This window comes from Meriones unguiculatus, chromosome 21, assembly GCF_030254825.1.
Source record: "Meriones unguiculatus strain TT.TT164.6M chromosome 21, Bangor_MerUng_6.1, whole genome shotgun sequence".
Taxonomy (NCBI): domain Eukaryota; kingdom Metazoa; phylum Chordata; class Mammalia; order Rodentia; family Muridae; genus Meriones; species Meriones unguiculatus.
In genome coordinates, this window is record NC_083368.1 from 56,759,269 (window position 1) to 56,787,069 (window position 27,801).

General features: G+C 65.2%; 1 protein-coding gene across 2 annotated transcripts; it reads left to right on the forward strand.

Moving 5' to 3' along the window:
* Positions 1-26,735, forward strand: Flnc (filamin C). Of its 2 annotated transcripts, XM_060373731.1 has the most exons (48): positions 1-498; positions 4,705-4,953; positions 6,359-6,456; positions 6,579-6,729; positions 6,821-6,939; positions 7,056-7,133; positions 7,242-7,404; positions 7,516-7,716; positions 8,908-9,045; positions 9,370-9,496; positions 9,607-9,743; positions 9,912-10,105; positions 10,196-10,309; positions 10,808-10,951; positions 11,113-11,236; positions 11,409-11,569; positions 11,724-11,814; positions 11,902-12,071; positions 12,239-12,356; positions 12,434-12,696; positions 12,938-13,535; positions 13,982-14,155; positions 14,236-14,398; positions 14,695-14,855; positions 15,408-15,575; positions 15,651-15,774; positions 16,183-16,339; positions 16,413-16,602; positions 16,724-16,747; positions 16,859-17,106; positions 17,491-17,589; positions 17,884-17,983; positions 18,075-18,215; positions 18,466-18,594; positions 18,679-18,852; positions 19,566-19,727; positions 19,800-20,003; positions 20,276-20,428; positions 20,507-20,629; positions 20,765-21,004; positions 21,100-21,369; positions 21,836-21,973; positions 22,188-22,303; positions 23,282-23,414; positions 23,511-23,687; positions 23,782-24,000; positions 24,661-24,870; positions 25,160-26,735. In XM_060373731.1, exons 1-48 carry the CDS (start codon positions 144-146, stop codon positions 25,345-25,347), a joined length of 8,178 nt encoding a protein of 2,725 aa, XP_060229714.1. In that variant the 5' UTR covers positions 1-143; the 3' UTR covers positions 25,348-26,735. The 2 variants fall into 2 exon arrangements, with proteins under 2 accessions (XP_060229714.1, XP_060229715.1); XM_060373732.1 differs by lacking the exon at positions 17,491-17,589 and having other exon boundaries at positions 25,160-26,734.
* Positions 26,736-27,801: the final 1,066 nt, after the last annotated feature.

Consider the following 27,801-nt stretch of genomic DNA (forward strand, 5'->3'; position numbering starts at 1 on the left):
GGGACGGAGCCCGAGCCGCCGGCCCCGCCAGCCGGAGCCTAGAGACGGTTCCGAGAGCGAGCGAGCGAGCGAGCGCGGTGCCCGCCGCCCCGACCCCGCCAGCGCCGACCCCGCAGCCCGGACCCCGCCGCCCCGGCCCCGGCATGATGAACAACGGCAGCTACCCCGACGCCGCCGGCTTCGGCCTGGCGGACGAGGCGGACGACATGCCGTCCACCGAGAAGGACCTGGCGGAGGACGCGCCGTGGAAGAAGATCCAGCAGAACACGTTCACGCGGTGGTGCAACGAGCACCTCAAGTGCGTGGGCAAGCGCCTGGGCGACCTGCAGCGCGACCTGAGCGACGGGCTGCGCCTCATCGCGCTGCTCGAGGTGCTCAGCCAGAAGCGCATGTACCGCAAGTTCCACCCGCGCCCCAACTTCCGCCAGATGAAGCTGGAGAACGTGTCGGTGGCCCTGGAGTTCCTGGAGCGCGAGCACATCAAGCTCGTGTCCATCGGTCAGTGCGGGCGCCGGGGAACGGCCGCGGCGGGGGCGGGGGCGGGGGCGGCGCGCAGGTGCGGGCGCCGGGGCGGGCAGGGCGGCTGCGCGGCCGCGAGGGCCCGGGGCCCGTCCCCTCCCTCCTCCCTCCCCGGGGCCCGTCCCCTCCCTCCTCCCTCCCCGGGGCCCGTCCCCTCCCTCCTCCCTCCCCGGGGGGCTACAGCCGTGTCCCCTCCCCGCGGGGACGCCCGGGGGTCCCCCTGAGCCAGCCCCCGCACGCACCCCAGCAACCTGCCCGGGCGCCCTCCCGTCGGGCGGCCCTTGCACACCGGGGGGGAGGGGGGGACGCGGCTGCCGCCCACTGCTCGCTCCCTGGGGGCGTCCCCCGCCCCGGCCGCCCGGCTCAAGGCAGGTCCCAGCCACCCCCGGGCCAGGCAGGCCCGCGTCCCGGAGCCCACCGGGCGTCCGCGGGCGTGAGCCGCCGAGGGTAAACTGAGGCCCGCCTCGGACACCTCAAAAGGCGCGGAGCGGCCGCCGGGAGCCCTAGCCCCGCCGGTCCGGCCTCGGCCGGCTCACGGGAAGGGGCTCCCGCCTGGCCGTGCCGTCCGACCCACCTCCGGGCCTGGGATTGGCTGCGGCTGAGGTCAAGCTGCCCGGAGGGAGGGGAAGGCCGCGGGAGAGGAAGTCATTGAGTGTAACCAGATTTGGAAGGTGTGTCAGTTCTGGGTGGGGGTGGGGAGGCTGGTCCGGGAGCCCAGCGGCCCCGGGTGGGCTTTGAGGGCAAGAGGCTCCCCCGGCCCTCGCAGCCCTGCCCTGGCAGGACCAGGGTTTCCAGCGCCCTGGGTGAACTCCTCAGAGCCCTGCTGGGATATACTGGAAGGCCCCCGCGGGAGGAGGCACCCCGGACCCTGAAGGGGAGCTGGACCCGGTGCCAGGGGCGCCTGCCTCTGTGGGCCGCCTAGCTGACGTGTGTCCACTCCCTGGCTCTCAGGGCCATCTCCGGGCCTCCGGAATTAGCAGCTGAGATCAGCCTGGGGCCCTTTGCCCTGTCCGGGCTTCTCCCAGGGCCTTACCTCTTCTAGCCCCGGTGCCACCCCCCACCCCCCACCCTCCTGCCCTGGCCTGGAAATAGCCCCGTCTCCGTGACACAGCAGATGTCTCTGAGCTTTCCAGAAGGACAAGCCTGAGGACAAGGGGTGGGGGAGGAGGCCCTGGGGTGTGTGGTGGAGCTAGGAGTGGCAGCGTGGGGAGGTTGTGGCCTGGGTCCACCCCTCCGCTCTGAGATCTGAAGGCGGCACTGACTGCCCCAGGTGGGGTCTCCAGAGGAAGGTCTGCGGCCTCTGAGAGACATCAGAGGAGGCGGCCCCGCCTCCCTTCCCCGCTGGCTGCGGGGGCGCAGGGCCCCTCTCCAGGCCTCATCCTTCCCCTGCGCACCTCTCCCCTCCCCCCAATGGCCGTGCCTGGCTCCAGCCCCCTTGGCTCTGCAGCTAAGGGGCCGGCTGAGAGTAGAGGGGAAGAGGTTTGGGGGCGGGAGGGAAGCTCCAGGGTTCCCGCTGAGGAAGGGTGATGGCGCCCTGTTTGGGCCAGGAGGCTCATCCCGTGCTGATGAGATAAGCCGTCAGCAGTTGAGCTGAGCTGGGCTTGGGCCTGAGGCCGAAGGGAAGGGGCGCAAACACTGCCTGAAATCCCTGGGAGATGGGAGTGGAATCGGGGGAGGTCCCCATGCTATGGAGAAGTGGGAAGGGGCCTCAGGACTGAATGAGCGTCTGGGCAGGGCACGCAGAGGCTCCACACTTCTCGCTAGAAGGAAAGTCTGGAAAAGTTGCTGACAGCTGAGAAGTTCATCTGGAAGGAGGGTTCTAGGCCTGGCTTGGGTTGAAGAGGCTGGGTGCCCTTCTTAGCCCCATCCCTGGGTTTAGCCCCCTCTCAACCCCTCCAAACAAAGAGGCCTAGGAGGCAGCTCTGCCCCACAGCTGTTCTCCAGTTGCTATCCTTCTCCCCGGAGCCAATAGCTGAGGGAGGGGCTGGAGGGGACAGCAGCTGTCCCAGCCCCTCCCTGGCCAGCCCTGTCTCCTCCCCTCTATTCTAGGCAAGGGGTGTGGGTCACAAGCTAGCTGTCTGGCTCCTCCTATCCCTTGGGGTTGTCCCCAGGCAGGGATGCTGTGCGCTAGAAACCTGGGCTCAGCCGAGCTCCACCACCCTCTCCCCAGACTGGCCTCCTAAGAGGGTGGAAGGAGAGGAAGGTCATGCTCCCGGGGTGGAGCCCTGGGCCTGCTTCCCGCCCCCTCCTGTCAAGCTGGGGACCACTTGCTGTCTGGCCCAGGCCCAGTTGCTAGGGAGAACCTCTCCCCCCAGCAAACATGAATGACCCTCCTCTCCCACTCCACCCCCAACCCCCAACACTGCGGCTTCAAGGTCTCCGCGCCCAGGGTCTGGCTCCCGTTTGGGAGGAAGCGTCTGTGAGCCCGGCTTGGGCAGTTGTGGCAGGGTTTCCCGGGTGTCTGTGAGCCCGGCTTGGGCAGTTGTGGCAGGGTTTCCCGGGTGTTCGGAGTGTGTGAAAGGGTTGTGTTTGAGAGTGGAAGCACCGGGAGGGAGGCAGTGTGTCATGGGATCTGAGAGCTGCCAAGCCATTGTGCTGAGCTGAAGCCAGGGGAAGGGGCGGGCTGCCGAGCTGCTGGGGGAAGGAAGAATGAATCAGTGACAGTGGGGCCCGGAGACTCAGATTCCTCTGCCCTGGGGGTAGGAGGGGGTGGTGTGGAGGACAGAGGCTCCCCTACCAAGCTCCCCAAGATCTGAGGAAAGGAGAGCAGAAAACAATGTGTGAGAGGCGCGTCCAGCCTCTCCCTCTCTGTCTCTCAGGAAACATGGGTCAACAGGACCTCCCCTCCCCCCCAGCCTCCTACAAGCAGGGCTCAGAAGCTGATAGATTTCAGAGCTCTGCTATCCTATACAAAGCTGGGTTCCGAAATCTGTAGTCTACCAGATGCGTCCAGAGCATCCCTGGGAATCGAGTCCACACGTGTGATGTCTCCAGCGAAAGGCCGTTGACTCTCAGCACTAGGCAACAGGAAAGACCTCCAAGTTTTAGCCGAGCGAGTGCTGTGCCCTTCCCCCCTCCTCCTCCTCCCTAGACTCTGCTTCTGGGTGTCAGAAGCAGAATGGAGGCAGGACTGGGCTGGTCCCACTCAAGGTCAGCCTAAGCTTTCAGAACAGCCTCACTGGCACTGAGACCCCGTCAAGCTCCGTTGTAAAAACCTAAATCCAGGGGAGACGGCTAGGTCAGACCCCAAATGCCATGTAAAAAGTTGGTAGTCTGGCAATCTCAGTGCTGGGAGTGGAGATAGCAGACTCCCTGAGGATGCCTGACCAGCAAGTCTAGCCAAATTGGTAAGTTCAGTGAGAGGTCCTGTCTGAAAATGAGATGTAGGGAGACACGGAAATCAGTATCTGATACACACATACACACACACACACACACACACACACACACACAAAATTCAAGGGTTGGAGTGAAGGAATCTAGAGCAAAAAAGAGACAGATTTATCAGTTGATCTCATTTATATAAAACTGGAACATGCGAACTGCCCAGGAAGCAGATGGTTTGTTGTCTGGGAAGGCAGGAGCATGACAGACAGAGGCGAGGACCACAGAAGTATAAATATGAGAACATTTATTTTTTATCATCTTATATTATTTCTTTGTTTATACAAGTAGTTCTGTAGGTATGCCCTATGGCCAAAGCTTATCAGATTATAGCCTTTCATACACACAGCCTGTGTGTCAGTAAAACAGCTCCAACAAAACAAGGGGCCTAGGGACCTGGCTTAGTCGGAAGTGACACGCGGGAGACCCTGAGTTTGATCCCCAGTGCTGTACCAGCCAGATGCAGTGCTCACAGCTCTCAGTTCTCAGGAAAGTAGAGGCCGGAGGGCCAGGGGTTCAAGGCCACAGTCCAAGCTACGTGAAACCCTGACTCTAAACAAAGCCACCGCCTGGCCCTAAGAGGCCTGATGTCAGTAGGACACTTGCTCAGGTGGGAGGTAGAGCCCACGGCTGCTGCTGGCCTCGGGAAGGGGCACCAGAGAGCGAAGCAACCTGTTCCTGGGTCCAGGGGAGCGGGGCAGAGGTGGAGATGGGTCCCAGAGGGAGGGGCCGGGCAGTGCAGGTGATGGAGGGCACTGCCACAAGGCGCCCGCTGAGCCGGCCTGTTCCCTGCACCCGCAGACAGCAAGGCTATCGTCGATGGGAACCTGAAGCTGATCCTGGGCCTGATCTGGACCCTGATCCTCCACTACTCCATTTCCATGCCCATGTGGGAGGATGAAGATGACGAGGACGCCCGCAAACAGACCCCCAAGCAGCGTCTCCTCGGCTGGATCCAGAACAAGGTGCCGCAGCTGCCCATCACCAACTTTAATCGCGACTGGCAGGACGGCAAGGCTCTGGGTGCCCTGGTGGACAACTGCGCCCCTGGTGAGTAGGCCAAAGCGCACGCCCAGAGTCCTGGAGGAGAGCGGGAGGCGGTCTGTAGGTGCTGAGGCCCGTGCTTGACATGAGGCCCACCCCCGGGGCCAGGGGTCAGGGTCCAGCAAGCCTGTGGGGTTTGCTGCTCTTGCAGAAATCACCGCTGGAATCCAGCTGTTTGGTTGTCGGGCTAGGAGCAGGAAAAGGTTTCAGGCCAGTCTCAAGCCTGTAAAATGTTGCAGGCAAGCCTGGAAGCCCAGAGAGGGCAGTGATTGTCCAGGAGCGCATTCCATAGTGACCCCGCTTTTGTTACCTGGACACCATTCTTTAACTCCAGCAGAAGGGAAGGAAGCAGGTGAACTTACAGCAAGAAATCCCGAGTTAGCTCCAGAAACTGCTCCTTGAATGGCCCTTGGGATGGCTTCGACAAAGGGCTGAGGCCCAGGATGGTGTCATTGTGTTGTCCAGTGGCAGGTGGCCCTGGCCTGCCCTTCTGGGTGAGGGCCCAGCAGATCACGGCCCTTAAAGGACCGAACAACACAGGCCAGAGTCACACCCAACGACCAACCCCTTCCTGACTGTCTTCTGCCATGGGGGCAGTTGGCATGGGGAGCTTCAGCCCCTTGGGGAACCCTCCCCCGCCCTGGGGTCAGCTGCGGAGCAGGGAGGGGAGGCGCTCAGCCTGGGAAGCATTCCCAGCTGCTGAGCCACTGCCCAAAGCTGCTGTGGCTGCCAGCAGTGAGCTCAGCTGTTCCAGCCAGTCATGGACTGCAGCTGTGAGCAGCCCCCTCCTCACCGGCGCCCTTCCTCGCCGGCCCCCCTCCTCACCGGCGCCCCTCCTCACCAGCATCCACCCTTCCATCTGTCTTGAACCACGCTGCCCCCTCACCCCACAAGCAGCCCTTCACAGGGTGATCTGCCCTTCTGTCAGTATTTCCCTGCTGGGAAGCTGGGCTCCTGCAGCTGCCTCGATGCCTCGGTTTCCCCAACAGGCAGTTAAGGAAGAGAGAGTTATCCCGAAGGCTAGTGTGGGATAGCTTAGAGAGGCGGGCACCTGTGGAGAGGGCCGCCACGGGGCTGTGGGAGACAGGGCCCTCACCTTGGGTGGTGTTTGGTGCTGGGGTCTCTGCTCTATCTTGGGTTAAGAAGGAAGCCGGCTGGCCGGGTCTCTGCTCTATCTTGGGTTAAGAAGGAAGCCGGCTGGCCGGGCTGGAGCCAGGCTGCATCACTGGGGAGAGAAAGGGGTCCCTGACCCAGTGACTGGCAGCTGGGTCGGGGCACAGAGGTAGCCTGGCTGGGGAAGGGCCTAGAGCTGCCCAGAAAGGACGTGAAGCCACGGGCCTCTGGGATGATTGGCTGGGAGCTCTGTGCGCGGTCCATGGCCTACCCCGCCGTTCTTCCTCCGCCTCCCCAGGTCTCTGCCCCGACTGGGAAGCCTGGGACCCCAACCAGCCCGTGCAGAACGCCAGAGAGGCCATGCAGCAGGCAGATGACTGGCTCGGAGTGCCCCAGGTACATGGGCGATGGCGTGGTGGGGCGCGGCGGGGAGGTCGAGGGCCGAAAGGCCCCCCCACCCTATCCCCCCCTCCCCGCCAGGCCTCAGCACGGGGCACCGTCATTTCTTCCTACGGCAGGTGATCGCCCCTGAAGAAATCGTGGACCCCAACGTGGATGAGCATTCTGTCATGACTTACCTGTCCCAGTTCCCCAAGGCCAAGCTCAAACCTGGCGCCCCCGTCCGCTCGAAGCAGCTGAACCCCAAGAAAGCCATCGCCTACGGGCCCGGTATGTGCGGATGCTCCTGGCCTTCCCGGGGCTCCGGGCGGTGGCGGCTGGTGAGGGAGCTGAGGGAGCTGGGCTTGGCTCTCGCCCGCAGGCATCGAGCCCCAGGGCAACACGGTGCTGGAGCCTGCCCGCTTCACCGTGCAGACCGTGGACGCCGGCGTGGGTGAGGTGCTGGTCTACATCGAGGACCCGGAGGGCCACACGGAGGAGGTACAGCGGGGTGCTGGGTGGAGGGATCAGCGGGGATTGAAACTGGAGACTCCGTGGGAGCCAGCGGCCCTGGGATTACGGGGTCGATAGCGTTTTCAGTCTGTCTCCTCCCGCAGGCCAAGGTGGTGCCCAACAATGACAAGGACCGCACCTACGCCGTCTCCTACGTGCCCAAGGTTGCTGGGCTACACAAGGTAGCCCTGAGTCCCCTCCCCCACCGCCACGGCCACCTCCCCCCACGCTGCCTCTGCGCCCCCTCAGACTAGGCTCCCAGAAGCTGACCTTTGAACCCCCCGCGCCAGGTGACCGTGCTCTTTGCTGGCCAGAACATTGAGCGTAGCCCCTTCGAGGTGAACGTGGGCATGGCGCTCGGGGACGCCAGCAAGGTGTCGGCCCGCGGCCCCGGCCTGGAGCCTGTGGGGAACGTGGCCAACAAGCCCACCTACTTTGACATCTACACGGCAGGTGAGGGTCGGCCCGTGCCCGGCCTGGGCCTGCCGGGCGGGACGGGGGTCCTGGGCAGGGGCGGGGCGGCCTCGGGCTGGGGGAGCCTGAGGGTGCGCGTGTCCTCTGCAGGGGCCGGCACGGGCGACGTTGCCGTGGTGATCGTGGACCCTCAGGGGCGGCGGGACACGGTGGAGGTGGCCCTGGAGGACAAGGGCGACAACACATTCCGCTGCACGTACAGGCCCGTGGCCGAGGGGCCGCACACCGTGCACGTGGCCTTCGCCGGCGCACCCATCACGCGAAGCCCCTTCCCCGTCCACGTGGCGGAAGGTGAGGGCGCCTCCGCTCGCCCAGCCACGCGCAGAGGCTGCCGCCGGCCTCGACAAGGAGAGGGTGGAGGTCGGGTGGCAGCCAGCTCGGGGCTTGGGACGGGCAGGAGTAACCGGGGGGGGGTGGGGGGGGACCCGGGAGGGGGGCCCTCCGGCGGGGCTCAGCCCCCCCAGGACAGTCAGAGGACACAAGGGAAGAGAGCAGAGTGGGGCCGCACGGAGGGGCGCAGGGGCGGGCCCACGGGCACAGCCTCGCGGTGCGGGGCCCGGCCGGCGAGCCTCCCCCAACCGGTTCTCTCCCTGTGCTCAGCGCCCTTGCTGCCGCCCACCCCCTCTGTACCCATCGTCCACCAGGCCAGGAGAGTGGCGCCACGTTAGTACTCGCCAGCGGAGGTGGGGCCAGGCGTGGCTGGAGCTGTGCTTGTGGCATGCCCACGTGGTCCGGACGGCTCCCCCTCCGTGGCGTGCCGGGACGGGCTGGAGTTCCAGGCCTGGGTGTTTTCTGGCAGGGCTAGGTTTGTTTTGCTGTTTGCCTGGTGGCTTCCGTCGTAAACTTTAGAGTCTGCCCCTGCGCCGTCTGTCAGTGTCCGTGCCTGGCCCCAGCCGCTGAGCCACCGCCTGGGTTGCGCGGCAGAGTCTGAGTTGTGTGGCACTAGCTGTGTTCCCTGGCAGGCCGGGACTGTGTCACTGTCAGTACTGGGGTGCCCCGGAGCCCCCTGCCATTTTCCGTAGTGTGCCAGGCCGGTTTCCATGCATTGCCCACGCGGTTTGGAAGGCTTGGTGCTACATGGAACGCGGCCTGTTCCATGCAGTGATGGATGTTTGTGGCATGCTTGTGAGGCAGCTCTGGTAGTCCTGAGAAGGCCCAGGGCCGTGGTGGAGAGCCTCAAGCGCAGATAAAGAGCCGTCCCTGTCTCTTAGCACACTTGTTATTGAATCTGCTGTGTCTTTGCCTCAAGCGGCTCTGAGGAGAGGCGCTGGCCTGGGCCTGCAGCCAGCTCTCTGCCCAGTGCCAAGCGTTGCTCCCAGCAGTCCCGGGTCTGTGATGGACACGGCAAGCATGGGGCCGGGTTGCGCGAGGCCATGCCCAGTGCCTGGGAGGGGTCGGGAGATGCGTGCACAGGCAGCTGGATGGTGCTCGGCCTCCGTCCAGGGCCCGTGGGCACCGACGCTGCTGCCTCCCTCTCCGCAGCCTGCAATCCCAATGGCTGCCGGGCCACCGGGCGAGGCCTGCAGCCCAAAGGTGTGCGCGTGAAGGAGGTGGCCGACTTCAAGGTGTTCACCAAGGGCGCAGGCAGCGGGGAGCTCAAGGTCACGGTCAAGGGTCCAAGTGAGTGCCGGGGCCCAGGGCTGGGGGCAGTGACGACCAGGACACACAGCCCCACCCCCAATTCCAGAGCGGCCAGAGGCCCGTGGACTCTCCTTCCCGCCTCAGCGTCCCAGTCTGAGAACCACTGAAAACTGGAGCTAGCTCTCCCTCCCCCGTGCGCCACGCTGGGCTCCGTGCTCAGGCCGGACGCAAGGTCCGCCATTGGCTTAGCCCCACCCACCAGGGGCACCTCCCCCAGGGGGGCCCAGGTGCCCAGGATCCCAAGGGCACCAAGAACCTGGGCCGCCCAGAGCTGTGACCTGTGCCCCTGACTCATTTCCTCAGAGGGCACGGAGGAGCCGGTGAAAGTCCGAGAGGCCGGGGATGGCGTGTTCGAGTGCGAGTACTACCCGGTGGTCCCCGGGAAGTACGTGGTGACCATCACGTGGGGTGGCTACGCCATTCCCCGCAGGTGAGCGCGCCTGCTCCGTGCCTGGGTCCCCTGCTGGGAGAGGGAGGGGAGCAGCGGTGCCCCTGGCAGGGCTCTCCCTGGCACGGATGCCAACTCCTTCCTTCTTCTAGCCCATTCGAGGTCCAAGTGAGCCCAGAGGCCGGCGCCCAGAAGGTGCGGGCATGGGGTCCGGGTCTGGAGACCGGCCAGGTGGGCAAGTCCGCTGACTTTGTCGTGGAAGCCGTCGGCACAGAAGTGGGGACGCTGGGTGAGTGTCCGAGTCGCGTAAGGGTTGTGACCAAGGCCTGATGCGAGGAGCGTGGGGACAGTGAAGACGCCGAAGGGTGTCCGGTTAAACAGGAGCGGGGACCCGGGGGTGCCTGGGTGGGAGCAGGGGGCTCGGGGCCTGGCCTCTCTGAGCCCGCCACCCCTCCAGGCTTCTCCATCGAGGGGCCCTCGCAAGCCAAGATAGAGTGTGACGACAAGGGGGACGGCTCCTGCGATGTGCGGTACTGGCCCACGGAGCCCGGCGAGTACGCGGTGCACGTCATCTGTGACGACGAGGACATCCGAGACTCGCCGTTCATCGCGCACATCCAGCCGGCCCAGCCCGACTGCTTCCCCGACAAGGTGGGCGCCAGCTGCCTCGCTGGGCCCGGCCCGGCGCCCCTGCTGTCCCCTCCCGTCCCCAACACAGCCCTCCTCGCTTGCCCCGAACAGGTGAGGGCCTTCGGACCCGGCCTGGAGCCCGCCGGCTGCATCGTGGACAAGCCTGCCGAGTTCACCATTGACGCCCGCGCCGCCGGCAAGGGAGACCTGAAGCTCTACGCCCAGGTGGGACAGCCGCCTCCACCGCGCCGCCCGCCGGGGGGAGCCTCTGGGAGGGAGGCCGACAGTTCCTGTGGGAGATAGCAGCCGTGCTTTCTTACAGACGATAATCTTAGAAACGCATGAGCCCAAGTTCCCCTCTGAATCTAGAGTTCGAGGTCGGGAGGTGATTTCCCCCGTATAGGACAGTGGCCAGTTTAACAAGCTGGTGTCCACCGCCCCCTAAAGGTCGTCAGGCTCCAAGGAGACAGTCGTTCTCGTAAAAGTTTGTTAATTTTAGGAACATGAGATTAGCGCAGGAGCTAAAGATAAGCCGGGAAGCACGCCTTACAGGTGGCCTCGTGCCAAGGCCTGGCTCCGGGGCAGGCAGCGGCCACCAGAGCCCGGGGCACCAGGCCTGGGGTGGGTGTGCGCTCGGACCTGGGAGCGGAGGCGTGCAGGGCCGGCGGGGCCCAGCAGAGGGCGCGCCTCTGCCCCCGTGAACGTGCTCGCTGCCGCCCACAGGACGCGGACGGCTGCCCCATCGACGTCAAGGTGGTCCCCAACGGCGACGGCACCTTCCGCTGCTCCTACGTGCCCACCAAGCCCATCAAGCACACCATCATCATCTCCTGGGGAGGCGTGAACGTGCCCAAGAGCCCCTTCCGGGTAAGGCTGCCCCCCGCTCACTACCGGGCGTCCCAAGGCTGCGCCCTGCCCGCCTCGCGGCCCCCGGGAAGCGGCTGACTGGTCCAGCTGGGGGCGGGGGCTGGCCGGAAAGCTTCGCCTTGAGCAAGGCTCACCCCCTGAGCACGGACCCCTGCCCGCAGGTGAATGTGGGAGAAGGCAGCCATCCCGAGCGGGTAAAGGTGTACGGCCCCGGAGTGGAGAAGACAGGCCTCAAGGCCAACGAGCCCACCTACTTCACGGTGGACTGCAGTGAAGCCGGCCAAGGTGCGCCGCCACTCCCCCGGGGGCGTGTCCTGGGCGGGGCCGGCGGGGCCGGGGCGGGGCCGCCGGGGTCGGGGCGTGTCCTGGGCGGGGCCGCCGGGTCCAGTTGCCTGGGCACAGTGCCCGGACTTTCTAAGAAGCTCGAGGCTCACTCAGGGCTCCCCGCCCACCTCAGGTGACGTGAGCATTGGCATCAAGTGCGCGCCTGGCGTGGTGGGGCCTGTGGAAGCTGACATCGACTTCGACATCATCAAGAACGACAACGACACCTTCACGGTCAAGTACACCCCCCCGGGGGCCGGCCACTATACCATCATGGTGCTGTTTGCCAACCAGGTACGCAGCGGGCGGCAGCCGCGGGCTCGCAGGCCCGAGGGCCGGGAAGGCCGGCGGCGCCTTTAGCGCTGTCCTGGCCCTCGCCGGGTCCAGGGCCGGCATCTAGCGCGGTGCCGCGGCCTGGGAAGCCTGACCAGGCCTGTTCCGCATCCAGGAGATCCCCGCCAGTCCCTTCCACATCAAGGTGGACCCGTCCCACGACGCCAGCAAGGTCAAAGCCGAGGGCCCCGGGCTGAGCCGCACAGGTGGGCGCCTGGGCCGGGGTGGGGCCGCGCGGGGCTGGGCTGCCAGGCCCTCGCTCCAGGCCCTCACACCGTCTCCTGGGCCTCCAGGTGTGGAGGTCGGAAAGCCCACTCACTTCACCGTGCTGACCAAGGGGGCCGGCAAGGCCAGGCTGGACGTGCAGTTCGCGGGGGCGGCCAAGGGCGAGGCCGTGCGCGACTTCGAGATCATTGACAACCACGACTACTCCTACACGGTCAAGTACACCGCCGTCCAGCAGGTGCGCCTCGCCCCTCCCCCCGCCGCTGGGGGGGGGGGACCCGGGAGCCCCCGCTGCCCTCTCAGGGCCGGCTGGGCCCGCAGACACCGCCTGCCCCGTGTCCGCCAAGCTTGCTGGGCTGCGGGCCAAGGAGCCGCCCCGACCCGACTCTGTCTTCTTCCCAACAGGGCAACATGGCAGTAACGGTGACCTACGGGGGGGACCCTGTGCCCAAAAGCCCCTTTGTGGTGAATGTGGCGCCCCCGCTGGACCTCAGCAAAGTCAAAGTCCAAGGCCTGAACAGCAGTACGTGGGGAGCCAGCCGAGGGCTGGGGGGGGGGGCGGGGAGAGGGGGTCTGCTCACGGCGCCCGTGCCTCCACAGAGGTCGCCGTGGGGCAGGAGCAGGCCTTCTCCGTGAGCACCCGAGGGGCCGGCGGCCAGGGCCAGCTGGATGTGCGGATGACCTCGCCCTCCCGGCGCCCCATCCCCTGCAAGCTGGAGCCCGGCGGTGGGGCGGAGGCCCAGGCTGTGCGCTACATGCCGCCGGAAGAGGGGCCGTACAAGGTGGACATCACCTACGACGGTCACCCCGTGCCTGGGAGCCCCTTTGCTGTGGAAGGGGTTCTGCCCCCGGACCCCTCCAAGGTAAAGGCTGCTGGGATCTGGAAGCGAAGGCAGAGGCCCGAAGGCTCCGGGACCTGGAGGGTGCAGGCGGGGCCGGCCTGTCCTCCTGGCCTTGGGGCCGGGCCTGCGTCCCTCTGTCGCTTCACCTCTGTGCCTCGTGCTAGAGTTGGGAGGACTGCGGCTGGGCGGCCTGAGGGGCCCGCGGAGGCCGGAGGGTGGGGCAGCCAGGCTCGGAGGACGAGCGTGTGTGTTCGCCTGCCAGGTCTGCGCCTACGGCCCGGGGCTCAAGGGCGGCCTCGTGGGCACTCCGGCTCCGTTCTCCATTGACACCAAAGGCGCCGGCACGGGAGGCCTGGGGCTGACGGTCGAGGGCCCGTGCGAAGCCAAGATCGAGTGCCAGGACAACGGCGACGGCTCCTGTGCCGTCAGCTACCTGCCCACAGAGCCAGGCGAGTACACCATCAACATCCTGTTCGCCGAAGCCCACATCCCGGGCTCGCCCTTCAAGGCCGCCATCCAGCCCGTGTTCGACCCGAGCAAGGTGAGGGCCAGCGGGCCCGGCCTGGAGCGCGGCAAGGCCGGGGAGGCGGCCACGTTCACCGTGGACTGCTCGGAGGCCGGCGAGGCCGAGCTGACCATCGAGATCCTGTCGGACGCCGGCGTCAAAGCCGAGGTGCTGATCCAGAACAACGCGGACGGCACCTACCACATCACCTACAGCCCGGCCTTCCCCGGCACCTACACCATCACCATCAAGTACGGCGGCCACCCCATCCCCAAGTTCCCCACCCGCGTCCACGTGCAGCCTGCCGTCGACACCAGCGGCGTCAGGGTGTCAGGCCCGGGCGTGGAGCCACACGGTAAGACGGGGCCGCGCCCGGCGTCACCGGGCGGGGCTGGGGGAGGGGAGGCCTCAGGGGCTCAGCCCCCGGAAAAGGAGCGAGGGGTCCGACAGGGCTTGCCGATTAGTCTGTGACAAAGTGGCGTCTGCCCTGTCCTTTTCTGGGGAGACCTTTGGACCGTCGGTTGAAGGCACCCAGACCCAGCAAAGTGTAAAGGTGGGACGCTGCGCCTCGGGGCGCACCGAATGGGCTGCTGACTCGAATGGGTGCTGCAAGACAGGCGGGCTCAGCCGGGAGCAGGCCGTCACAGTTCTCGCCCAGAGGGCGCCGGCGAGGTTGGGTGCCGTCCGTACGGGGGAGCCAGGCAGGAGTTGAGGGCTGCAGGGGCGGCTCGGCCTCCCTGAGGGGCCCACGTGGGCCGAGGACGGGCCAGCGTGGAGGCTGAGCATGGTCCCTGGGCCTAGGTGTCCTGAGGGAGGTGACCACCGAGTTCACAGTGGACGCGAGGTCCCTGACAGCCACGGGCGGCAACCACGTGACAGCCCGTGTGCTCAACCCCTCCGGCGCCAAGACGGACACCTACGTGACGGACAACGGGGACGGCACGTACCGTGTGCAATACACTGCCTACGAAGAGGGTGAGGGCCGAGGGCCGGGTGCCAGCGTGCCAGGGGCGGGGGGGGCGCTGCTCTCCGTGACTCTGCGGGGCCTCTTCCAGGTGTGCACCTGGTGGAGGTGCTCTATGACGACGTGGCTGTGCCCAAGAGCCCCTTCCGAGTGGCTGTGACCGAGGGCTGCGACCCCACCCGGGTCCGGGCCTTTGGGCCAGGCCTGGAGAGCGGCTTGGTCAACAAGGCCAACCGCTTCACTGTGGAGACCAGGTAGTCATTCCGCCTAACCCTGACCCGGGGTCCTGTCCACCGTGGGCTCTGCTGTTGGCCCTTCCCTTGTCCCAGCCCTCACCCGGCTTCGTCCTGTTGCAGAGGTGGCCGAAGCTCGTTCCCCTGCCTGCATTCCCAAGCAGCCCGTTACAGCCGCCTCCCAGCACCCCCCAGCACCTCCCAGCACCCCCCAGCAGCGGCCCCCAGCGGCCCACCTTGTGTTTCCTGTTCTGTCCCCAACGCCTTTCAGACCCTTTTCTGGCTCTAGAACGGCTTTCAGGAGTGTCGTTTTATAGGGGTGCTGGCACGGGAGGCCTGGGGCTGGCCATCGAGGGCCCCTCCGAAGCTAAGATGTCCTGCAAGGACAACAAGGATGGCAGCTGCGCCGTGGAGTACGTCCCCTTCAGCCCTGGAGACTACGACGTCAACATCACCTTTGGGGGACAGCCCATCCCAGGTGGGCAGGGGCGTGGGGCGGGCTCTGGGGAGAGGATGCCAGGACGCTGAGGTCAGGAGGAGAACGGCAGGAGGAGGAGATCTGCAGAGGGCAGGCGTGCCGTGGGGGCGCTAACCCGCCAGGCCATGCCCAGAGGCCCTGCACCAGGTCCGCTGGCTGGGCTTGCTGTCCTGCAGTCCAGCCGCTTGGGCGTGCGTGGCTTCTGTTGCTGTAGGAGCTGGGTCTGCTGAAACAGGACATCTTCTCCTGACTGAGTTCTGCAGACCCTCATAGTTTAGCCACGACGTCAGAAGACACAGCCATTTTAGCATTTTACTGATTTAGGGGCCCTCTCCCCAGCCTGGTTGCATGTGGCTGAGGTTTGCCTGGCCTCGTTCTGTAGTCCTCAGCGAGCTTCCAACTGCTTTCCCACACTGGTCTGTCTCGGTGGGCCCTCAGCAGCAGGGAGGCCACCCTGCATAGACCCTCAGCGCGGGAAGGCGGCTTTGCCAGGCCGAGGGTGGAGGCCCTCCAGCATCACCTCCTCCTCCCCCGTGTGCTCGTACCTCCCAGGAAGCCCGTTCAGAGTTCCTGTGAAGGACGTGGTGGACCCTGGGAAGGTGAAGTGCTCAGGGCCAGGGCTGGGGACCGGCGTCAGGGCTCGGGTTCCGCAGACCTTCACGGTGGACTGCAGTCAGGCTGGCCGCGCCCCGCTGCAGGTGGCCGTGCTGGGCCCCACAGGTACGGCATGGCGGGAGAGAGGGGATGTGGACGAGGTTCCGGGGGACCCTGCTGACAGCTCCCGCCCTCGCCCAGGTGTGGCCGAGCCTGTGGAGGTGCGCGACAATGGCGACGGGACCCACACTGCCCACTACACGCCTGCCACTGATGGGCCCTACACGGTAGCTGTCAAGTACGCCGACCAGGAGGTGCCCCGCAGGTGAGGCCCAGCCTCGGGCAGTCCATGCTGGGCTCTGCAGAGCTTCTCCTGCGGCCTTGCGTGAGGGGCCGGGCCTGGGGCAGAGTCCCCGTTCTCTGTGGAGCCCTCCTTCCTGGGGCTGCCCCCAAATGCCCACTCCGGGGTTCTATGCCCTGACGGTCTTTTCAAACTCGAGCATCAAATCGGCACGGAGGAAAGGAGCCTGGAGAGCCTGCGGGCTCTCCTCCTAAGGAATGCAGCTCCCTCCGGAGGAGAGCGCTGTGTGCAGGGGGTGCTTCCCGGAGACTCAGGGTGCCACCTGGCCTGGGACCCAGCCTCGTGCTGCCGCAGGGTCCTCCCGCCTGCCCGCGCCTGCGGAGGCTCCCAGACTCCAGCTCCCGACAGCCCCCCTTCCTTCTGTCTCTCAAGCCCTTTCAAGATCAAAGTGCTTCCAGCCCACGATGCCAGCAAGGTGCGGGCTAGCGGCCCTGGCCTCAGCGCCTCCGGCGTCCCTGCCAGCCTGCCCGTGGAGTTCACCATCGACGCCCGGGATGCTGGCGAGGGGCTGCTGACTGTCCAGATCCTGGTGAGTCCAGGCGCAGCCCCTTCCCGGCTGGGCTCTGCGGGCGCAGGCGGACCTGACCTCCCCCTTCTTCCAGGACCCTGAGGGAAAACCCAAGAAGGCCAACATCCGAGACAATGGGGACGGCACGTACACCGTGTCCTACCTGCCGGACATGAGCGGCCGATACACCATCACCATCAAGTATGGCGGCGACGAGATCCCGTACTCGCCCTTCCGCATCCATGCCCTGCCCACAGGGGACGCCAGCAAGTGCCTGGTCACAGGTGACCCTCTGCCCTGCACCCTTCTCGCCCCACCCCTGCCCTGGGGCAGCGCTGGCAAAGCGCCTGCCGGCTCGCCCAGCACAGCCCACCCTCACGGCCTACCTTTCTTGTCTGTTTCCAGTGTCCATCGGAGGCCACGGGCTGGGTGAGTCACCTTTTCCTTTCCTTGCTAGGGGCTGGCGGCCGTGGGAAAGCTGGAGAAGGGGGAGCTAGCCAGGGCCTCCACAGCCGCTGATCTGACTTTTTCGTGCGGTAGGTGCCTGCCTGGGTCCCAGAATCCAGATTGGAGAGGAGACTGTGATTACAGTGGATGCCAAGGCAGCGGGCAAGGGGAAGGTGACCTGCACGGTGTCCACGCCTGATGGGGCCGAGCTTGACGTGGATGTGGTGGAGAACCACGATGGCACCTTTGATATCTACTACACAGCACCCGAGCCGGGCAAATACGTCATCACCATCCGCTTCGGGGGCGAGCACATCCCCAACAGCCCCTTCCACGTGCTGGTAAGCTCCTGGCTGTGGTGGGGCTGGAGGACAGGGGCGGGGACACACCTCTCAGTAGCTGCAGGGATCCTAGCTGTCCTCAAGGACTCAGAGAACTTGTCCCCATGTTTGATGAATGGATCCAGAGTACTCTAGAGCTGACCCTTTGTAGTCCCCGCAACCTGCCAAAGTGCCGGGAGGTGGCACAGCTCCTCAGAGGCACCAGCCCTCTCTGGAAGAGCTCGCTGCATTCTTCTCCGATCCTCGGGCCGCTGTCCACAAAGGTGGCCCCGCAGGACAAGGGTAGAACTCCGAGATGCCCACCCAGGACTTCAGTCCCGGGCCGTTCCGAGTGAGCTCCGGGAGCTGGGTCCCAGCCCTGTGTGCCTGTGCCTCGCTCCCCAGGCGTGTGACCCCCTGCCGCGTGTGGAGGAGTCTGCTGAAGGGCTGCCGCTGCACCTGCCCTATGCCCCTCGTCGGCCTGGCACCTGCCCTGCACGCTGGGTACTAGAGCTCCCCCTGACAGGCCTCACCACCCTCCTCCTCCCCGCCTCTTCATTCTCCACTTCTGTTCTGCAGGCTTGGGCCACGGTTGGGCCTCTCGGGGAACAGGCTTTAGGATGGGCAGAGGGAGCTCAGATCTGGTACAGCATGCCTTCTTTTGCAGCTCACGCACCCCTGCTGCCTCTCGGGCTTCACTTTAACCGTCTTGTTCTTTCCTCATCCTGACTTCAGTCACGAGGCAGGCCACCCTTCCGAGCCTTGCTCACCCATGCCCCTTCCTCTCACCCGCTGCAGGCCACAGAGGAGCCCGTGGTGCCCGTGGAACCGCTGGAGTCTATGCTGAGGCCCTTCAACTTGGTCATCCCCTTCACAGTGCAGAAAGGGGAGCTCACAGGTAACGGGAGGCAGAGGCACACGGGAGCAGGCCTGGACAGCCGGGGCTCGTGGCGGGAGAAGCCAGAGTCCCACGCGTGTCTGCCTTTCAGGGGAGGTCCGCATGCCCTCTGGGAAAACAGCGCGCCCCAGCATCACTGACAACAAGGACGGCACCATCACGGTGAGATACGCGCCGACCGAGAAGGGCCTGCACCAGATGGGCATCAAGTACGATGGCAACCATATCCCTGGTGAGTCGGGGCCGAGGGCATGGCAGGAGGAGCTGACGCCATGCTGGGCCTGCCCTCCTCCTCGAAATAAATGCAGAAGCGCCTGCCACGCACAGCCACGGAGGAGGTTCCGGGGAAATGTGTGACGCGGGTGGAGGGCTTCCAAGAGCCAGGTCTGGGTGGCGGAGACACAGGGCTGGGGCGCGGAGGCTGCTGAGGCTGCGGGGCCGGGAAGTCCAGCCCTGGGCTGACCCAGCCCGCCCTCGCCCAGGGAGCCCCCTGCAGTTCTATGTGGACGCCATCAACAGCCGCCAGGTCAGCGCCTACGGACCAGGCCTGAGCCATGGCATGGTCAACAAGCCCGCCACCTTCACGATTGTCACCAAGGACGCCGGGGAAGGTGAGGAGAGCTGCCGGGCTCCGAGGGGCCTGCGGGCACGCCCACGGGGCCGACCTTCTGAGCCCGGCCCGCTCGCACCGACAGGGGGGCTGTCGCTGGCCGTGGAGGGCCCGTCCAAGGCCGAGATCACGTGCAAGGACAACAAGGACGGCACGTGCACCGTGTCCTACCTGCCCACGGCCCCCGGGGACTACAGCATCATTGTGCGCTTTGACGACAAGCACATCCCAGGGAGCCCCTTCACCGCCAAGATCACAGGTGACATGGGCGCTGGCACCCCGCCGCGCATGTGCTCAGGCCGGTCACGCGGCACAGCGGGCCAAGGCGGCTAGCGGGGAGGGAGACCTCCTGAGGCAGATGTAAGGTGCTGCTCTCCACACAGGCGAGGACTGTCCCCCACCTCATGCTATAAAAGACAGGACCATCTGTGTCAGCTCCAGGCCAGCCCCGTCCACGCTGCGAGCCCAGGACAGCCGAGACTCCATAGAGAGACCATGTCTCAAAGTACAAAAGAAAGAGAAAAAGAGATCACTGTTTTTGTTTCCAAGTTATTCTTGAAAAGGTAGGGTGTGATCCCAGCACTCAGGAGGCAGAGGCAGGCGGATCTCTGTGAGTTCGAGGCCAGCCTGGTCTACAGAGTGAGTCCAGGACAGCCAAGGCTACACAGAGAAACCCTGTCTTGAAAAACAAAGCAACAACAAAGGTAGGGGACAAACACAAGCAAGCAAAGGTAGGGGTTATTCACAATCTTTTGATACCATGAAAAGGCCCAGAGACAGATGAGCTGTGTGACAAGAGCCAAATAGAGAGAGACTCTGGTCTGGTGCCTGGTCCTGTCACTCAGAGACTCAGGATTAAACACGGAAAGGTTCGAGGAGGGACGCAGCCCTCCCGGGCCTGAGATGGGCGCAGGGAGTGGGCCGAGGTCCCCCTGAGGTCGCTCTTACTGACCCGCCCCCCCTGTCCGGCAGGTGACGACTCAATGAGAACGTCACAGCTTAACGTGGGCACCTCCACGGACGTGTCGCTGAAGATCACAGAGAGCGACCTCAGCCAGCTGACCGCCAGCATCCGGGCCCCTTCGGGCAACGAGGAGCCCTGCCTGCTGAAGCGCCTGCCCAACAGACACATCGGTGAGCGCCACTCCTCCCCGGCCCGGGGGGGGGGTGGCCTGGGGGCCTCTGCCGACTGTCGTCTCTCCGCAGGGATCTCCTTCACCCCCAAGGAGGTCGGGGAGCACGTGGTGAGCGTCCGCAAGAGCGGCAAACACGTCACCAACAGCCCCTTCAAGATTCTGGTGGGGCCGTCGGAGATCGGCGACGCCGGCAAGGTCCGAGTGTGGGGCAAGGGCCTCTCGGAGGGCCACACCTTCCAGGTGGCCGAGTTCATCGTGGACACTCGCAACGCAGGTGCTTCTCCCCCCGGGGTCCCCGCCTGGGGCCCCCACAGATGCTCGCGCCTGCCGCTGGGCTTGTTGGAGCCGCTGCGGGAAAGCGGGGGCCCGGGTCAGCTACCCCAGCTAAGAGACCGCCCGGCTCTCCTCGTTCCCCGTCGGGGGGCGTTTTCCTGAGTGGGCACCGTTGTCCTAGGCCGTGTGTCCTGGGCGGAGTCTTCTCTGCGGGCAGGAGGGCGCAGGGTGCGGGTGCCCTGGGAGACACCTTCCCTCCCTTCCTCCCCTTAGGCTACGGGGGCCTGGGGCTGAGCATCGAAGGGCCCAGCAAGGTGGACATTAACTGCGAGGACATGGAGGACGGCACGTGCAAAGTCACCTACTGCCCGACCGAGCCCGGCACCTACATCATCAACATCAAGTTCGCCGACAAGCACGTGCCGGGTAAGGGCCGTGGGCTGGGCTGGGCGGGCGCGGCCTGGCGGGCAGGCCCACGCTCCTGACGCGCCCTCCGGCTTCCAGGGAGCCCCTTCACCGTCAAGGTGACCGGCGAGGGGCGCATGAAGGAGAGCATCACCCGGCGCAGGCAGGCGCCCTCCATCGCCACCATTGGCAGCACCTGCGACCTCAACCTCAAGATCCCAGGTAGAGGCGCCGAGGCGGGGAGGGGCCGGGCGGCGCGGGCGGGGCGAGGGGCGCTGGCACCCTGCCCCGGGGCGCGGGCACCCTCCGGGCCTCCGCCCCGCCCGCCCCCCTCCTCACCGCCCCCCCCCCCTGCAGGAAACTGGTTTCAGATGGTGTCGGCGCAGGAGCGCCTGACGCGCACCTTCACGCGGAGCAGCCACACGTACACGCGCACGGAGAGGACGGAGATCAGCAAGACCCGGGGCGGGGAGACCAAGCGCGAGGTGCGGGTGGAGGAGTCCACGCAGGTCGGCGGGGACCCCTTCCCTGCCGTCTTCGGGGACTTCCTGGGCCGCGAGCGCCTCGGCTCCTTCGGCAGCATGGCCCGGCAGGAAGGTGAGCGGAGCGCGCACGGGGACCCTCGCCACGGCCTCGCCACGCGGGGGCCCGCAGGGACCCCGCCCCGCGGCCTGACCACTCCGCCCCGCCAGGTGAGGCCAGCTCTCAGGACATGGCGGCGCAGGTGACCAGCCCCTCCGGCAAGACGGAGGCCGCGGAGATCGTGGAGGGGGAGGACAGCGCCTACAGCGTCCGCTTTGTGCCCCAGGAGATGGGGCCCCACACGGTCACCGTCAAGTACCGCGGCCAGCACGTGCCCGGAAGCCCCTTCCAGTTCACCGTGGGTCCGCTGGGGGAAGGCGGCGCCCACAAGGTGCGGGCCGGAGGCACGGGGCTGGAGCGGGGTGTGGCGGGTGTGCCAGGTAAGGGGCGGGGCCGGGGCTGCCGGGGTGAGGGGCAGCCGGGGTGAGGGGCAGCTGGGAGCCACAGCAGCCGGGGTGAGGGGCAGCTGGGGGCCACGGCAGCCAGGGTGAGGGGCAGCTGGGGGCCACGGCAGCCAGGGGTGAGGGGCAGCCGGAGTGAGGGGGGGCCGGGGGCTGGGGCAGCCGGGATTGAGGAGCAGCCAGGGTGAGGAGCAGCCGGGGTGAGGGGCAGCCGGGGTGAGGAGCAGCCGGGGTGAGGGGCAGCCGGGGTGAGGAGCAGCCGGGGTGAGGGGCAGCCGGGGTGAGGGGCAGCCGGGATTGAGGGGCAGCTGGGAGTCACAGCAGCTGGGGTGAGGGGCGGCCGAGATAAGGGGCAGCTGGGGGCCACGGCAGCCAGGGTGAGGGGCAGCTGGGGGCTGGGGCGGCCAGGAGGAGGGCACCCAGAAGCCATGCCCACCCCCTGCAGCCGAGTTCAGCATCTGGACCCGAGAGGCCGGAGCCGGGGGCCTGTCTATTGCCGTGGAGGGGCCCAGCAAGGCGGAGATTGCGTTTGAAGACCGCAAAGACGGTTCCTGCGGCGTCTCCTATGTTGTCCAGGAGCCAGGTAGGTGTTCTCACGCAAGTGGGGACTGGGCTGCCCAGCCGCCCCCACCCGTCCTTGCTGACCAGTGGGCTCGGGCCTCCGCTCCGCAGCCCCAAGTCCCCTCAGCTGCCCAGAGCGGAGCCCCGGCCTGCTGCGGCCCTGGGCTGGGGCTGGGCTGGGGCAATGGGCCCTGTCCGCCCCGCCCTGTGGAGTGCCGACCCGCCTCCTTCCGCAGGGGACTACGAGGTCTCCATCAAGTTCAACGACGAACACATCCCGGACAGCCCCTTCGTGGTGCCTGTGGCCTCGCTCTCGGACGACGCTCGGCGTCTCACCGTCACCAGCCTCCAGGTCTGGCGGGGTCGGGGCTGAGGGCTAGGCAGGCGTCTAGAGCAGCAGGCCCGCCGGCCGGCCTGTGACTGGAGCCTGGCAGAGCAGCCGGCCCCCTTGTCCGCTCCATAGAGCGGGGCTCAGGCCCCGGGGGAGCTGTCTGCCTCCCCGAGACTGCCTGGGCTTGGCTCCGTGCCTCGTTTGTGCCTTTTGCAAGCACTGTCTCCCTGTCCTTCCTGAGAGCGGACACTGCTTGTCCCCTTTGAGTCCTTTGTAACTAATGACTTCATGAGAGGAAGTTCATCAAACTAACAAACGCACGGAGCCCGTCTGCAGAGGCCTCCCGAGCAGACACGCGTGGCCTCGGGGCTGGGCTCGCCTCTGCTGGCCGCCGGGACCGCTGTACTTGGTCCTGGTGTGGCATCTAAAGGCCTCCTCTCCTCTGCCACACGGGGATGTACGCCGGGCAGGCTTTCCCGGAGCCACGCTGGCAACCGTCACTCTGTCAGAGAGCTTTCATAAGGGGGACGGGAGGGCCTTGCCCCCTCATCCTTTTCTCCCGCAGGGTGGTCCCATCGGCCAACCGTGAGGCTCTCCCCTCCAGCCCAGGCTTCCATCCTCCCACCCCCAGGCCCTTCTCCCGCAGTGCGCCCAGGGGGAGCTCACCCCTCTCAAGAAGTATCCTAGGGGCAGTCTGCCCGCAGCCCGCCACACCCGAGCTCTTCCGCGCCTGCAGCCCGCAAGCACGGTCAGGCTGTGGCCTCTGCTTCCTCAGGCGGGAGAGGGATGCATCGCAGCTCACGCCCTGTGGTACCCAGCATGGCTGGTGGCACCTCCCTCCCCGAGGTCCGAGCCGGCCGGCCGGGGCCAGGCTGCAGAGGCTGCAGAGGCGCGAGCACTGGGAGGCGCGAGCACTGGGCGCCAGGCAGCCCTGCGCACAGAGAGGACCGGGCGAGCCCCCGCTTCCCGGACTCTGAATGTGCGCTGCGGCCTCTGCAGGAGACGGGGCTTAAGGTGAACCAGCCGGCGTCTTTCGCGGTGCAGCTTAACGGGGCGCGCGGCGTGATCGACGCTCGGGTGCACACGCCCTCGGGGGCCGTGGAGGAGTGCTACGTCTCCGAGCTGGACAGCGGTGAGCTGGGCCTGCCCCTGCCGTCTCCCGCCAGGCCGGCCTCCCGGGAAGGGACGGAGAAAGATGGAGGCTCACGGCCAGCCCTCTGCCTCACAGATAAGCACACCATCCGCTTCATCCCCCACGAGAACGGGGTGCACTCGATCGATGTCAAGTTCAGCGGCGCCCACATCCCCGGAAGCCCCTTCAAGATCCGTGTTGGGGAGCAGAGCCAAGCCGGGGACCCAGGCTTGGTGTCAGCCTACGGGCCCGGGCTGGAGGGGGGCACCACCGGTGAGTGTCTGAGGCTGGGGGGCTGGGGAGGGGGCGGCCAGGCACACCTTGCTGGGCCTTCTGACCTCCAGCCTCGCTCCCCCTCGCCCTTCAGGTGTGTCGTCGGAGTTCATTGTGAACACCCAGAACGCAGGCTCGGGGGCCTTGTCAGTCACCATTGACGGCCCCTCCAAGGTGCAGCTGGACTGTCGGGAGTGTCCCGAGGGCCACGTGGTCACTTACACTCCCATGGCCCCTGGTAACTACCTCATTGCCATCAAGTATGGCGGTCCTCAGCACATCGTGGGCAGTCCCTTCAAAGCCAAGGTCACAGGTGAGGCCCCGGGGAGAGGCTCCACGCTGGCGGGCTGCAGGGGCCACTCACACCTGACTGCAGCCCCTCAGTCAGGGCCGTGTTACCGTGGTGGAGGGGGCCTGGCTAGGCGGCATGCTATTCCATGGAGTTGGAGTCTTTAAAAACAAGAATCTTGCCGGGTGATGGTAGCAACACCTTTAATCCCAGCGCTCAGGGGGCAGAGGCAGGTGGATCTCTGACTTCGAGACCAGCCTGCTCTAAGAGTGGGTTCCAGCCTGGACTACACAGAGAAACCCTGTCTCAAAGAAAGAATGGTGGGGTTTGAACCCAGAGCCTTCTTCACGCTGGGCAAGTGCTCTGCCACTGAGCTGCGCCCCAGCTTGTCCTGCCGTAAAGCCATCCTCTTGCTCTGAGTCACCTGGGCCGCAGAGGAAAGCCGGCAGGGTGAGGGTGCGGCCAGGAGTGGCTCAGGCCCAGGATGGCAGGATCGGAGCTGGTCACGGCGCTGGTCACCGCGCTGCCCTTTGGAATAGGTGGCATTCTTCAGAGGCTGCAGCTGAAGACAGGAGGGGGTTAGCACCCAGCACTGCTGCCCAGTGCCGTCCCAGGGTGTCCGTGTCCTAGAAAAGGACAGGAGGTCCCTCTGACTAGGCCTGTGGCCGCCTGCTCTACCCTCAGGTCCTCGGTTGTCCGGAGGCCACAGCCTTCACGAAACATCCACAGTTCTGGTGGAGACCGTGACGAAGTCCTCCTCCAGCCGTGGCGCCAGCTACAGTTCCATCCCCAAGTTCTCCTCAGATGCCAGCAAGGTGGTGACGAGGGGCCCCGGTCTGTCCCAGGCCTTTGTGGGCCAGAAGAACTCCTTCACAGTGGACTGCAGCAAAGCAGGCACGCCCCTCAAAGAGGATTGTGGGGGGAGCCAGAGGCTGGGGGAGGGGAGCCGGAGGCTGGGGGGAGGGGGGCCAAGGGCTGGGGGAGGGGAGGCTGTGGGGAGGGGAGGCAGAGGCTGGGGAGGGGAGGCAGAGGCTGGGGAGGGGAGGCAGAGGCTGGGGGAGGGGAGGCAGAGGCTGGGGGAGGGGAGGCAGAGGCTGGGGGAGGGGAGGCAGAGGCTGGGGCGGCTGATTGCTGTGGCCCCGGTGTGAGTCGCCCCTCTCCGCTCCTCCCCGCCCCTCCGCAGGCACCAACATGATGATGGTGGGTGTGCACGGGCCCAAGGCCCCCTGTGAGGAGGTCTATGTGAAGCACGTGGGAAACCGGGTGTACAACGTCACCTACACCGTCAAGGAGAAGGGAGACTACATCCTCATCGTCAAGTGGGGTGACGAAAGCGTCCCGGGAAGCCCCTTCAAGGTCAATGTGCCCTGAATCCCAGGAGTGCCGCCCCAGCCCAGGCCCCCACCTCCCACCAAACTCACACCCACACAAACGTGTACAGCCCTAAGCACACTCACAGCATCAGACGCTGACACCTGCCTGAGGTGGGACCAGCACAACCTCCCGCCTCACTGTGCACTCGGGTGGTGGGGCCTTTGTCTGTCCCAGAGCGGTGCCCCTCAGAGGGAGCTGAGACTCCGGGCAGACTGGCGGAAGGGGTCACACGGGTGGGGGTGGGGTCACGGCGGGGCTGGAGCCGGTGGGCAAGCACTGAGTGGGTATCTGTAAGGGAAGTCACTGACAAACCGCCATGCCTGAGGACTCCGTCAGGCCTGCCCGGTGGCCACAACCCTAGAGAGGGGACTTGGAAAACAGAAGAGTCAGAAGAAAATGAACCGAAAACACGCAGCACACGGCACGTGGCCTGGTCCTGAGTGACCTGCTCTGCCCAAGCCAGGCCTCCTGGGGGACTGATTTCTCTTACTGTTACTATTTTTTTTTTTTATGGTTGCACAGCTCTGCCCCACTGGGAGTCTTTTTTACACATTGTGGGGCCCAGCTTTCTGGAAACTTTTGCACATCTGGAAAACACCAAATAAAGAGTAGCTGTTGCAGAGGCTTGGCTGTTCTTTGTGGGTGTTGTTTGTCCTTTGTTGCCCCCTGGCCCGGAGTCAAGGGCCACACAGAAGTGAGCCGGCCTGAGCTCAAGGCTGAGGGCAAGAGCCTGGGGACCACAGGAGGGCTGGGTGCTGGCTGAAGGAGGACCCAGTGGAGAATTGCTCTCCCTTGCTGGAAGGCTGGTGGATGGCAGGTGGGAGTGGACACTGTTAAGGGTGTCTCCAAGGCCACCTCCATTCAGTCCAACCTGAAGGACGTTTTCCAAATTAGGTTCTTAGACCTGAGACCACAAGGCTGCACACTTGTGGGCTCTGGACTCTCACCTTTAATCCCAGCACTTGGGAGGCAAATGGAGATGGATCTCTCTTGAGTTCGACACCAGCCTCGGCTATATATTGGGTTCCAGGACAGCCAGAGAGACCCTATCTCAAAAAGCAAACAAACAGAAAACCCGCTGTGTCAAGCAGTGATGGTCTTTACCAGAAACCGAATGAGAATTCCGCACCTCACTCCCGACTGGAGGACAGGCCTGGGCCGGCTGCACCCTTGTTTCCAGTCTTATCTGGCTAGATCTTTCTTGGACTCCATAGCAGCTTCTGAGCTAATCTCTTGACCACTCTCCGTGAGGCCAGAAAGGGTCCATTAGTGGCCTCGTGGCCCTCTGGTTCAGAGCCAGGGCCCTGTGGCCCCGGCCCCATTCCAGGACATGGTCTTCTCCTTGCCCCCCGAGATACCCACTTCCCTGAACGTGGTTGGGCAGTGTACCAATCTCCACTTACACTCTCTGCCACTTGGGTACCTTCTGGGCACCTATGCCGCAGTTCTGGCCTTTCCTGAATCACAACTACCAGTTTCCACCGTTCGTGGGGCACACTTCACCTGTGGCTGCTACCCAGATCTGTGACAGACACCCACGGCTCAGGACCAGTCTAAGGCCCGTGACCCCGAAAGTTCGAATACCAGCGTGATGAACAAGCTGCAAAGCAGGACAAACGAGTGCTGCCCAGCTGGGCTCCCACAGCGGCAGAACCAGGCCTGGCACTCCACAGTGGTGCCAGGACCCGAGACAGTGTGACCCCAGCCCCCAAACGTCACTCGGTGGCCTATCGGCTTCCTCGTGCTCTCTTTAGGGTTCTCCTTTCCCTCCCTGCTCTGAGAACGAGGCGGGATGGAGAGATTCCTGTGACTTGGGAAGAAAAGAGAGCCTCCTCAGCCCAGAGCCTGGCTGGAGTCTGAGAGTCACGAATTCCAGACCTATTAGCGTTTTCTGTGAAGATGGCCAACACAGAGACAATGCTCCTTTTATGTAGAGATGTTTCAAACAAAAATGTTAAAGAGCAATGAAGACTAAACTGCCGCTGACAATAAAAACATCTTAACTTCCTCAGACTCCCCTTGTGGTCCAGAATTTTACTCCAGCTGTAAGGCTACCCAGGGTGCATCGGGAGCCACCCTGTGATGTCATTTAAGCTCCTTAGTAACCCTCTGAGATGTGGCTACAGAGCACCACAATAACGCTTCATTCTCCCTTGAGAAGGCCACACCCATGCCTGACTGCATCCCATCCTGTCCTGAGCACCTCTCAGTTAGCCACAGTGCTAGGCCTATACTCATCGCTGTAATACATGTGAACCTTTGTACCGGCCTCTCCCAGAATTCTCTCCTGCATGAAATAAAGAACTCCACTTTACCTGAGTGTCTCAGACATGCTGCAGACAGCAGTAGACAGAACTGTCCTGTTTCTGCCACACTGTCCTGACAGGAAGCACTCCTATCCCCCCCCCCCCCTGCTCTGGATCTGCCCTCAAGGGCCCTCTGGACCTTCTT